General features: G+C 43.8%; 1 protein-coding gene across 1 annotated transcript in view; it reads left to right on the top strand.

Moving 5' to 3' along the window:
* The first annotated feature begins 8,504 nt into the window (after positions 1-8,504).
* Positions 8,505-12,384, top strand: part of ERCC4 (ERCC excision repair 4, endonuclease catalytic subunit) — a 41,140-nt gene continuing 37,260 nt past the window's right edge. Inside the window, exons 1-2 of the mRNA XM_043455708.1 lie at positions 8,505-8,751; positions 10,341-10,521. Of these exons, the coding sequence (XP_043311643.1) occupies positions 8,545-8,751; positions 10,341-10,521 (388 nt within the window). The 5' untranslated portion in view covers positions 8,505-8,544. The remainder of the gene's footprint in view (positions 8,752-10,340; positions 10,522-12,384) is intronic.

Here is a 12,384-nt window from a genome sequence, read left to right as displayed (position 1 = left end):
GGGCATCACTACCCCAGAATTCCCTTCTACACAAGACTAACTTCAAATCAGGCAAAACAGATTACAACTGCAAGGTCATAAGTGCCTACTAACAAAGACAGGTAACTTAGAACTTGTCATTTGCAAGGTCAAAGCTCTTTGCCAGCATCAGCTCCAAGGCATGTACAGTCACACAGGCTCAGGAAGGCCTCATGCTTGGTTAAGTGCCCTGCTGTCACCACCTTGAAATTCTCAATTTTTTACAAAACGCCCTGAATTTTTATTTTGCACTGCCTGCTGCCTCCTCTCAGAAAGCATTCTAAGAGAGAAAGTGCAGTAAGGGGAAAAGAATGTCTCCAAAAATAAGTAAAAAACACATTCCATAAAGCTTACTGGATTTAAGTATTATTTTCCCCAGGGGAGAGCCTCCATGGGGTTCCCCATAAATCCTTACAAAAGGTTAATTGCTAATCCATAGGAACCACTATCATTTTCACAAAAGGCTACTTAATGTTGCAAAGAGGAACAGGTAATTGGTTTTTGTGTTCAGCTTCATTCTTACTTTTTTTCTTTTTTGTTAAAGATGAATGGCTTGTCAAAACAGCAAGAATATATTTATTTTAATTACAAGCCATCAAAAGTCCTTATTTCCAAGAGAAAAGATTAGTTTAATAATTAAATTCCCTCTGCTTCTGTGAGTAATAGTTAACCAAATGCTAAGTCTTCTTTTGGTGGACTTAACTATAGAGTATTAGCATGCAGGTGACTTCATTTTCAGACAATTAATACTGGGCTTTCCAGGTGGCTCAGTTGGTAAAGAATCTGCCTACCAATGGAGGATACACAGAAGACCTGGGTTCGAGCCCTGGGTCAGGAAGATCCCCTGGAGAAGGGAATGGCAACCCAGTATTCTTGCTGGGGAAATCCCATGGACAGAGGAGCCTGATGGGCTACAGTCCATGGGGTTGCAAAAGAGTGGGACACGACTTAGCAACTAAATAACAACAACAACAAATATACGTGATACACACCAATGAATCCCCCATGGACCTCAGGTCATGGGCAGAACTCTACAGGTATTACAACTGTTTCCCCAGTCCTGTGTATACCAACTATTGCCCACGGACAGAATCAGTAATAGACTGCTCAAGGTCATATACTAAAGTTTTTCAAATGTTTCTATTAATAGATGCTGCTGGAATTAATAAGTCAACAATTGATATGAAAGCATTGCTGAAATCATGTGTGTGTGTGTGCTCACTCATGTCTGACTCTTTGTGGCCCCATGGACTTTAGCGCACCAGGTTCCTCTGTCCATGGAATTTTCCAGGAAAGAACACTGGAATGGGTTGCCACTTCCTACACCTGGGGATCTTCCCAACCAAGGGACTGAACCCAAGTCACCTATGTCTACTCCACTGGCAGGCAGATTCTTCACCACTAACACCATCTGGGAAGGTTCGCTAAATTCACAGCAGCTTTTTAAATGTATTGTCCCAACCAACAAACACAAAAAATCCTACTGCCTTTATGAAGGATAGGTCCAAGAGTATTTTGAATTCGTTAAAAGGATATTTAAGAGTGGAAAGGAAGGGGACCATCTGAATCACATGTTCAAATCTGAATGACTCAGGATGGCGTTCAAGGCCTTCAGCATCAGGCATTTAAGGAGGCAATAGTTTAGTTTAAGGCGGCAATAAGAAAGAATTCAGGTTTAGAAGCAGATGGACTGTGCTCCATGTTCCACTCTTACCTGGGTAGCTGTGGACAAGTTAGTTATGTCTTCTCACCTGTAGGGCCTTACTCAGCAAAACTTTAATCCAATTGTCAGCTGATGGGTGGGGCTGTGCTCCCTCCTTTAGCTGTTTGGCCTGTGGTGACCCAGTCCTGGAGTCTATGGGCTTCTATTGCTGTTTTCAGCTGCTGAGTCGGTTGACTCTCCAACCCCATGGACTGCAGCACGCCAGGCTTCCCTATTCTTCACCATCTCCTGGAGTTTGCTCAAACTCCTGTCAGTAATGCCATCCAACCATCTCATTCTCTGTCACCCCCTTTTCCTCCTGCCTTCAGCAACAGGGTCTTTTCCAATGAGTTGACTCTTCACATCAGGTGGCCAAAATATTGGAGCTTCAGCATCAGTCCTTCCAATGAATATTCACGGTTGATTTCCTTTAGGACTAACTGGTTTGATCTCCTTGCTGACCAAGGGACTCTCAAGAGTCCTCTCCAAAGAGGGCTTACACGAGCCGCATCTCCCAGGACTGGTGCTGTCAGCGCCCCTGTCCCATGGCAGGCCCCTACCCACCCACACCGTGCAGGAGACCCTCACACACTCACAGGTAGGTCTGTCTCAGTCTCCTGGGGGGTCACTGCTCCTTTCCCCTGGGTCCTGATGCACACAAGATATTGTTTTGCTTGTGCCCTCGAAGAGTCTCTGTTTCCCCCAGTCCTGTGGAAGCTCTGTAATAAAATCCCATTGGCCTTCAAAGTCAGATTCCCTGGGGATTTCTAATCCCCTGGCCAGATCCCCAGGCTGGGAAGCCTGATGTGGGGCCTAGAACCTTCAAAACAGTGCAAGAACTTCTTTGGTATTATCGTTCTCCAGTTTGTTAAGTCACCCACCCAGCAGGTATAGGATATGATTTTATCATAACTGTTCCCCTCCTACCATTTCGTTGTGGCTTCTCCTTTGTCCTTGGATGTGGGGCATCTTTTTTTGGTGGGTTCCAGTGTCTTCCTGTCAATGGTTGTTCAACAGCTAGTTGTAATTTTCGTGCTCTGGCAGGAGAAGATGAGCGCATGTCCTTCTACTCGGCCATCTTAATCTCGTATCTTCTCACTTGGAAAATAAGGAGAATAACAGTTCCTACTTTGTTATCTCACCAGACATCATCCCAGACTCTTTGCAACCCTCTGGACTGTAGCCTGCCAGGCTCCACTGACCATTAGATTTTGCCTTTTCCTCCTCTAGGAGATCTTCCCAACCCAGGGATTGAAACTACATCTCCCGCGTTTCCTGCATTAGCAGGCAGATTCTTTACCACTGAGCCACCTGGGAAGCCCCTATGGGTTATTACAGGATACTGAAAATAGTTCCCTGTGCTATACAGCAGGCCCTTGTTGATTATCTGTTTTAGCTATAATAGTGTGTATCTGCTAATCCTAAACTCCTTATTCATCCCTCACCCCCTTTCCCCTTTGGTAACCATAGATTTGCTTTCTGTCTGTGAGTCTGTTTCTGTTTTGTAAATAAGTTCATCTATATCATGTTTTAGATTCCACAAATAAGTGATATCATATGGTATTTGTCTTTCTCTGGCTTACTTAGTATGATAATCTCTAGGTCCATCCATGTTGCTGCAAATGGCATTATTTCATTCTTTTTTATGTCAGCTCCATTTTAAAGATTAGGCCACTTAGGCGTAGAGAGGTTAAATAACCTGCACAGGTCACATAGCTGAGCTGGGTCTTAAGCCCAAGTCTTTATAAGTTACATCCAGAACCCTTAAACCTTACAAGCAAACTCTAAGGGGCCCAAAGGTGATCTGGTCCTAGGAAAGGAGTTAAAAGTCAGAAAGCATTCTCTCTTGATCTTTTCTCCAGCCTCTAGATTTAAGGCAGTCTCCATACGGATGTGAAAAACTGAGGTTGTTGAGAGAAATTATGGTGGCCTACCTATGGCAAATCAGGGTTATCTAAGATGTGCTGAGTTCTACCTCAAGTTAGGAGGAAAATGATGCTTAATTTCACTGCAGCCCAGCATCAAAAACCACAGGGCTGCTGCCTGACCTGTGTCTTTGTGGGCAAAACTGAAACTTGCAAAGTGATCTAGAGTGGAGATAGCTCTGTTGATCAGAACAATCTAAAAATAAGGAAAGGTTTGGAGAATTATTGTGACAGTGACATGGTGGGAGGAAGAATCCTTTAAGTGAAAAACTTTTGCCCAGGGATGTGAGAGTTGGACTATAAAGAAAGCTGAGCCCTGAAGAATTGATGCTTTTGAACTGTGGTGTTGGAGAAGACTCTTGAGAGTCCCTTGGACTGCAAGGAGATCAAACCAGTCAATCCTAAAGGAAATCAGTCCTGAATATTCATCGGAAGGACTGATGCTGAAGTTGAAACTCCAATACTTTGGCCACCAATGGAAAGAACTGACTCACTAGAAAATACCCTGATGTTGGGAAAGACTGAAGGCAGGAGAAGAAGGGGATGACAGAGGATGAGATGGTTGGATGGCATCACTGACTCAATGGACATGAGTTTTAAGTAAGCTCTGGGAGTTGGTGATGGACAGAGAAGCCTGGTGTGCTGCAGTCCATGGGGTCGCAAAGAGTCAGACACAACTGAGCGAATGAACTGACTGAGGGACAAAACTACAATGTCTAGACACATCTGCTAGAATTTATTAATACAAAAGTCTGCTTCCCTAGATACCAACTTTTGACATTGTTGCCCAGAACACACATTAAATATAGAATTCACGATGTAATACTGTGCAGTACTGATGAAGTATTTATTTAGTACCTGGGAAGTGTTTTCTTTTGCTTTCATTATAAAAGCAATATAAGTTCATGGTAAGAAAGTCAAACAGAGCAGAAGGGAATAAACTGAAATGTAAAGGTCTCACCCTACACCAACCACCCATTTCAACTCCCCAGAAGCTATTACTTTTGTTAAGGGCTTTTCTATGTAGTCATAAGGAAATAATGTCTGTTTACTGGTTCTTTAAACAAATGGGACCATTTTATACATTACTGTTTTGAAGTTACTTTTTGTATTATATAATAGCATGGATTTGGTATCTGTCACATACAGCTTGGCAATAAGATGGGGAAACAGTGGAAACAGTGGCTGACTTTATTTTTCTGGGCTCCAAAGTCACTGCAGATGGTGATTGCAGCCATGAAATTAAAAGACGCTTACTCCTTGGAAGGAAAGTTATGACCAACCTAGACAGCATATTAAAAAGCAGAGACATTACTTTGTCAACAAAGGTCCGTCTAGTCAAGGCTATGGTTTTTCCAGTGGTCATGTATGGATGTGAGAGCTGGACTATAACAAAAGCTGAGCACCAAAGAATTGATGCTTTTGAACTGTGGTGTTGGAGAAGACTCTTGAGAGTCCCTTGGACTGCAAGGAGATCCAACCAGTCCATCCTAAAGGAGATCAGTCCTGGGTGTTCATTGGAAGGACTGATGTTGAAGCTGAAACTCCAAGACTTTGGCCACCTGATGCGAAGAGCTGACTCACTTGAAAAGACTCTGATGCTGGGAAAGATTGAGGGCAGGAGGAGAAGGGGACAACAGAGGATGAGATGGTTGGATGGTGTCACCGACTCAATGGACATGAGTTTGGGTGGACTCCGGGAGTTGGTGATGGACAGGGAGGCCTGGCATGCTGCGGTTCATGGGGTCATAGAGTCAGACATGACTGAGTGGCTTAACTGAACAGCTTATAAGTATGGTATGATATTCCACTTATTAGGGATGCAGGAAGAAGTTTTGACTAGTCTCCTAGCATTAGAAATTCCGGAGAAATGTCTGAGAAATAATGACAATTCACAAAATTATATGATGAATAAACATCTTCATACATAAGTTCCCCACAGAATATAAGTTTTACGGTAGCCAAGTTTTTATCTGTTTTGTTCACTGACAAGCCATGGGTGCCCGGTAAATATTTGTGGGGTAAATATATTTTCACATATATGGATCTATATAGATATTTTAAATTTCTCTATATATTGACCAATCATCCTCCAAAATTACTGCTTCATTATATACTCTTATCAGACTTCATCTGTAGAGCTCAGTTTAGTGGAAATAGTGAATGCTTATATATTAGTTTCCAGTTGCTATAACAAATTACCACAAATATAGGGGCTTAGAACAACCCAAGTTCATTATATTCCAGTTCTGGGGGTCAAAAGTGCAAAATCAGTTGGCAAGAATGTGTTCCTTCTGAAGGCCTCAGAGGAGAATTCATTCCCTTGCCTTTTTCAGCTACAAAAGGCAGCATTCTTTGGCTCGTGGCCCCTTCCACATCATTCCAACCTCTGTTTCCACTGTCATATCTCCATCTCAGACTCTCACCCTCTGGTCTCTCTCCTTCCTTTATACAGACTTTCATAATTACAGTGGGCCCCCCACGACAATCCAAAATACACTCCCCATCTTGAAATCTCTAAATGAATAAAGTCTGCAAAGTCTCGTTTGCCACATAAGGTAACATATTCACAGGTACCAAGGGATTAAAACAGGGACATCTTTGTGGAGCCATTACTTTGCATATCACAGCTTGGAATCAGGTGTGAATATCAGAGTTGTTACTTCAATATGCATATCCTTCACACATGTTGAGTCCCTACTTATCATGTCCTGAACTAAATGCCCTAACTAGTTGACTGGTCTTGGCCAAGTTACAAAAGCTCCTTGAGACTCCTTTTTCTCACTTGCAAAAGTGGAGGGATTCACATGTGTCTCATAGAACAGGTGTGTGGAGAATGTCGGCAGACATTCTTTTCCATTTAATCAACATTTAGGAAATACCATATACTGTTTAAATCTTGACAAAATGTACATAAAATACTAGACTAAGCAGTAAAAGGTAGAGAAACAGATCCTCTTGCTGTGTGATCAGTTGCACCCAACTCTTTTGCCACCCCACAGACTGTAGCCCACCAGGCTCCTCTGTCCACAGGATTCTCCAGGCAAGAATACTGGAGTGGGTTGCCATGCCCTCCTTCAGGGGATCTTCTGGACCCAGAGATTAAACCACATCTCCTGCACTGGCAGGCAGATTGTTTACCACTGAGCCATCAGGGAAGCCCTGTAAACTGCTGATGTTGATATAAATTGGTACAGGCTTTCTAGAAGGTGATGTGGCACCATGGATGTAATGTAAAATCTTTTATATGTTTGTTCTCTTTATCCTAGTAAGTACCCACTTCTAAGGTGCATCTTAGGGGCATGGTTGAATTTATGTCTGAAGATGCTCAATAAAATATTATTTACAATATCTCAGGGGGGAGTGGAAACAGACTCAATGTCCACTAATAAAGAATTAGGTAAATGAGTATGGTACATTTGCATTGCAGAAATCTCATCAGCCATATATATATAAGAAAATTTGGGGGGCTTCCCTGGTGCCTCAGTGGTGAAGAATCTGGCTGCCAACGCAGGAGACACGGGTTCAATCCCTGGGCTGGGAAGATCCCCTGGAGGAGGGAATAGCAACCTACTGCAGTATTCTTGCCTGGGAAATCCCACGAACAGAGGAGCCTGGCAGGCTATAGTCCACGGGGTCGCAAAAAAGTTGGACACAACTTAGCAACTAAACAGCAACAGCATTTCTTACAAATGAATGTGACTGTACAATTACCTCAATAAAACTGTCACGAAAAAGAATTTTGTAGAAGAATATTAAATACCACGTTCACAGATTTATCAAATGAGAGCAACAAACTCTCGATTTAACTCAGGGTTTCTCATGATATCAGTAAAATAATTCTGTGTGGTGAGAATTTATATACCAAAAAAAAAAGACAAAAACAAAGCGTAGATGATGTTACAGTAGTAATTTCTGGTAACAGAATTACAAATGATTTTTATTTTTGCTTACTTATACAGTATTTTTTATTTTCTAGTAATGAAGGTTGGGGGGGGAAGGTGCGTACACACAGAAGAATTCCTCTAATTAGATTACTGGCATTTCTACCTACAGAACAAATACCTAGGTGTCCCCCTAGTGGAAGACTAGACCAGGCTGCCCCGGGTACACCTGGTTGCGACTTTTTACAGAGCTAAGAACCCACCTGCCAATACAGGAGACGTAAGAGAGACGGGTTCGATCCCTGGGTGGGGAAGATCACTTGGAGGAGGGCATAGCAACCCACTCCAGTATTCTTACCTGGAGAATCCCATGGACAGAGGAGGCTGGCAAGCTATAGTCCATAGGGTCGCACAGAGTTGGACACGACTGAAGCGACTTAGCAGCAGCGGCAATTATAGTCAAGACCTTTCGAGAGAAGCAAGAGTCTGAGATTAACAAACTATTCTGCTTATTCAAAAAAAATTTTTAAGAGGGGCCCGTTGCAAAAGAAAGGAGCAAACCTCACCCTGGGTAGCAGGTGCTACCCATTCTAAGCGCAATCCTTAGACTGACAGTTAACTTTTTCAATGGACAGTGTCAGGGAGCTCAATTCCTTGGGTTTACATCTCCTCTCTCGCTTTGTGGTAGCTTGTGCTCTGGTGGGTCTAGGCCGCCTGACTCTCAGATCTAAACTACAGACAAGGTGAAACCTGAAGCCCGCAGCAGACACCTGTTGAGAGCGATAGCACCTCCCCGCGACTCCACGAATCTTCGATTCTTCTAGGTTCCTCTTCGGCTGCGTTCGGCCGGCTCTCGTCCTGTCGGGCTCGGCTCTCTTCGGCTACGTTCGGCGACTTTCGTCCCGGACTCGGCTCCCTTCGGCTACGCTCGGCTCTCTTCGGCCTGGTTCGCCCACTCTCGTCTCAGACTCGGCTCCCTTCGGCTACGTTCGGCCGCGGCCCCGGAAGGGCGCCCATGGAGCCGGGCTCGCCGGCTAGAGCGACGGCTATGGCGCCGCTCTTGGAATACGAGCGGCAGCTGGTGCTGGAACTGTTGGACGCCGACGGACTGGTAGTGTGCGCCCGCGGGCTCGGCGCGGACCGGCTCCTCTATCACTTCCTCCGGCTGCACTGCCACCCGGCGTGCCTCGTGCTGGTGCTCAACACGCAGCCGGCCGAAGAGGTGCGGCCGGCAGCTGGCGCGGGGGACGAGGGCACCCCGATAGGGCTTGGGGGGGGCCTCCTGAGCGGACGCAGGCCTCGCGCGGAGGCCAAGGGCGATGCGGGGCCCTGACGCGGGCGGGGGGGCGTGGAGTAAGGGTCCCTGAGGTAGATGCAGGCCCCTGGCGCGCTGAGAAGGTGGGAGAGGTCCCGAGGTGGTCGCAGGATGCTGACGTAGGTGCCAGGACCCTGAGAGGGCGGCGGGGTCCCGAGGGAAAATGCGGGACAGTGAAACAGGTGCGAGGACGCTGAGTGTTGGAGGGTCTCTGAGAGCAGTTAGGGGAGTTCATTTAAGGAGGATGGAGGTGGGGAGAAGGATCGGAGGTCTCTTCAGAGGGTGGGGAGATACTTGGAGGAGCATATGGGTGGGAATAACGAGGCAGTCCTCAAGTTGGATATTAAGGGACTTGCTGGAGCAAGAGCAGTGAGGTCCCTAAAAGGGAACAGTGATGGGGATGGAGGAGTCACTGAGGGGAATGAGAACTTAGGAGACGCTGAGGCTGGGGAGAACTCAGCAGGGACGGGACGTACTGGGGGTTCACCCAGGCTTTAGGGACGCGGGGCACAGGGTCCGAAGGGAAGGGAGCTGGAAGCTGAGGTTATTGGGAAATGGTACCTGGGTTGGGGAGAGTGGAGGACATTGAGGAAAATAGGATACACCTGTGTTGTGGGATAGTGACAGGTGTCACAGCCTGGTTGACAAGTCTGATGAGCCCCTAGATATCTAGAGCAGGTGGCCTCAAGGAAAATGCCAGCTGAGAAGAGTGACCATAAACTCCTAAGAGCTGGGGACCTGGCTGATTCATCTGGGTATCCCTAGTGCTGGACTGGGACTTAGCATGACAGGCACCCCCCTGTCACGCCCCCCTGGCACAGAACTGAAGATGTGAAGGACCAAGGGTCTCACTGACATGATGAAATCCCCTCTAGGGGGGACCGGGACAGAACTAATAGTCTAAAACACCACCTGGAGAAAGGGTTCCCTTGTTGTCCTCTCACATGGTACACGTGACTGCAAAGCCACCTCTGGCAGGCAGTATTTTCTAGGTAGCAGTCTTTAGCCCAGGATTTTAAAGTCTTTTGGTTGTTAAACTGCTAATAACATCTCAAGTGCAATGAGTCTTTAGTGCAAACCCCAAAACAAAAACAAAACCCTAAGTAAATGTCGATTGATTGGTGTTAAGTAGTAATTTAATTTGTATGTTCATGATAAAGTTCATAATCTCTGAAAAAGGCAGCATGTCATTTTAAGTACAAATGCTGCTGCTGTGCCGAGCCGTGCTCAGTCGTGTTCGACTCTGTGCAACCCCATGGACTGTAGCCCGCCAGGCTCCTCTGTCTCTGGGATTCTCCAGGCAAGAACACTGGAGTGGGTTGCCATTTCCTTCTCCGGGGGACATTCCCTACCCAGGGATGGAACCCAGGTCTCCTGAGTTGCCGCAGGATTCTTTACCTGAGCCTTCAGGGAAGCTCTTTAAATACAAACACTTGTAACCTGTTAAAAACTGCCCTGTATTAAATAGTCTGCTAATCCAGTTTAATTTGATTTAGGAGTATTTTATCAATCAGCTGAAGATAGAAGGAGTTGAACATCTCCCTCGGCGAGTAACAAATGAAATCACAAGTAGCAATCGCTATGAAGTATACACACAAGGCGGTGTGATATTTGCAACAAGCCGAATACTTGTGGTTGATTTCCTGACTGATAGAATACCTTCAGATTTAATTACCGGTGAGAATTTGAAGCCTTATTGTTTATTTGCATATGTTTCTTTTTTTCCCATGTATGTCTGTTCCCTCTGCTAAACTCTAAACTAGAACCTTGTTGAAAGCAGCATTGGATGTTTTTTTGCTCAGCATTTTGCTTCCAGGTGTTAACACAATACCTGACACATTTTGGATGCTCAGTAAATATTTATGGCCTGAATAAGAAACTAAATGTAAGATTGACATTTCTGTGTATTTTAAGCTCATATTCACTCAATGCTTAGTAATTGACTGGCGGTTGCTTTTAGAAGCTAATCAGATTTGAATGTTTATAAATATTCTTTGTATATCCCCGAGAGTAGTTTGGTTTTCCTCTTTAAAGAGTATTTTTTTTTTAAACTATGATTTGAAATTTTCATTCGCTTACAGTGTTACATTGGTTTTGGGTGTATAACACAGTTAATTCAATATTTTATAGATTATGCTCCATACAAATTTATTATGAAGATTGACTATTCCCTGAGCTGTACATTACATCTTTAACTTGTTTCTTTTATACTTAGTAGTTTGTACCTCTTGATCTGCTTTTTGTATTTTGCTTCTCCCCCACCCCTCTCCTTACTGGTACCACTAGTTTGTTGTCTGTTCCTGTTTTTTTACATTTGTTCATTTGTTTTATTTTTTAGACCCCACATAAAAGTAAAAACACAGTGTTTGTCTTTTTCTGTCTGACTTATTTCCCTTAGCATAATACCCTCCAGGTCCATCCATGTTGTGGAAAATGGCAAAATTTCATTTTTTATTATGACTAAGCAATGTTCCATTGGATATATATAGTGAGAGAGCTCATCTTCTTTATATCCATTCCTCTACCTGTGGACACTTCAGTTGACTCTTTTAGATAATGCTGCTGTGAACATTGCAGTGCATATATCTTCTTCAATTAATGTTTTTATTTTCGCCAAATACCCAGGAGTGGACTTGCTGGATCATATCATACTTTTCTTTTTAATTCTTTGAGGAACCTCCATACATTTTCCATTGTGGCTGTACCAGTTTACATTCCCAGCAAGAGTGCACAAGGGTTCCTTTTTTCTCACAACCTCAACAACACTTATAATTTATTGTCTTTTTCACAATAGACATTCTGAGAAGTGTGAAGTGATATCTCATTGTTTGTCTGTTGGCCATTGTTGGAAAAATGCCTATTCAGGTCCTCTGCCCATGTTTTAATCAAGTTTTTTTCTTTTTTTTTTTTTTATATTGAGTTGTATTAATTTTTTATACATTTTGGATATTAATCTTTTATTGGAAATATTGTTTGCAAATATCTTCTCCCATTTAGTAGGTTGCCTTTTCATTTTGTTGGTTGGCTGCTTTCACTGTGCAAAAGCTTTTTAGTTTGGTGTAGGCTCATTTGATTATTTTTGCTTTTGTTTCCCTTGCCTAAAGAGACAGATTCAAAAATTATTGCTAAGACAGATGTCAGAGAGTATACTGCCTATGTCTTCTAGGAGTTTTATGGTTTCAGATCTTAAATTTAGGTCTCTAGTCCATTTTGAGTTTGTTTAATACAGTGTGAGAAAAATGTTCTAATTTCATTCTTTTACATGTAACTGCCTAGATTTCCCAGCACCACTTATTGAAGAGAGTCTTTTCCCTATTTTGTTGTGGTTGTTCAGTCACTAAGTCATGTCCAACTCTGCAACACCATGAACTACAACACACCAAGTTTCCCTGTCCTTCATTATCTCCCAGAGTTTGTTCAAATTCATGTCCTTTGAGTTGGTGATGCCATCCAACCATCTGGTCCTCTGCCACCCTATTCTCCTTTTGCCTTCAGTTTTCCCATCATAAGGGTATTTTCCAGTACATCGGCTCTTTGCAT

Source organism: Cervus canadensis, chromosome 32 (assembly GCF_019320065.1).
Source record: "Cervus canadensis isolate Bull #8, Minnesota chromosome 32, ASM1932006v1, whole genome shotgun sequence".
Taxonomy (NCBI): Eukaryota; Metazoa; Chordata; class Mammalia; order Artiodactyla; family Cervidae; genus Cervus; species Cervus canadensis.
This window is presented reverse-complemented; position numbering and strand designations above follow the sequence as displayed.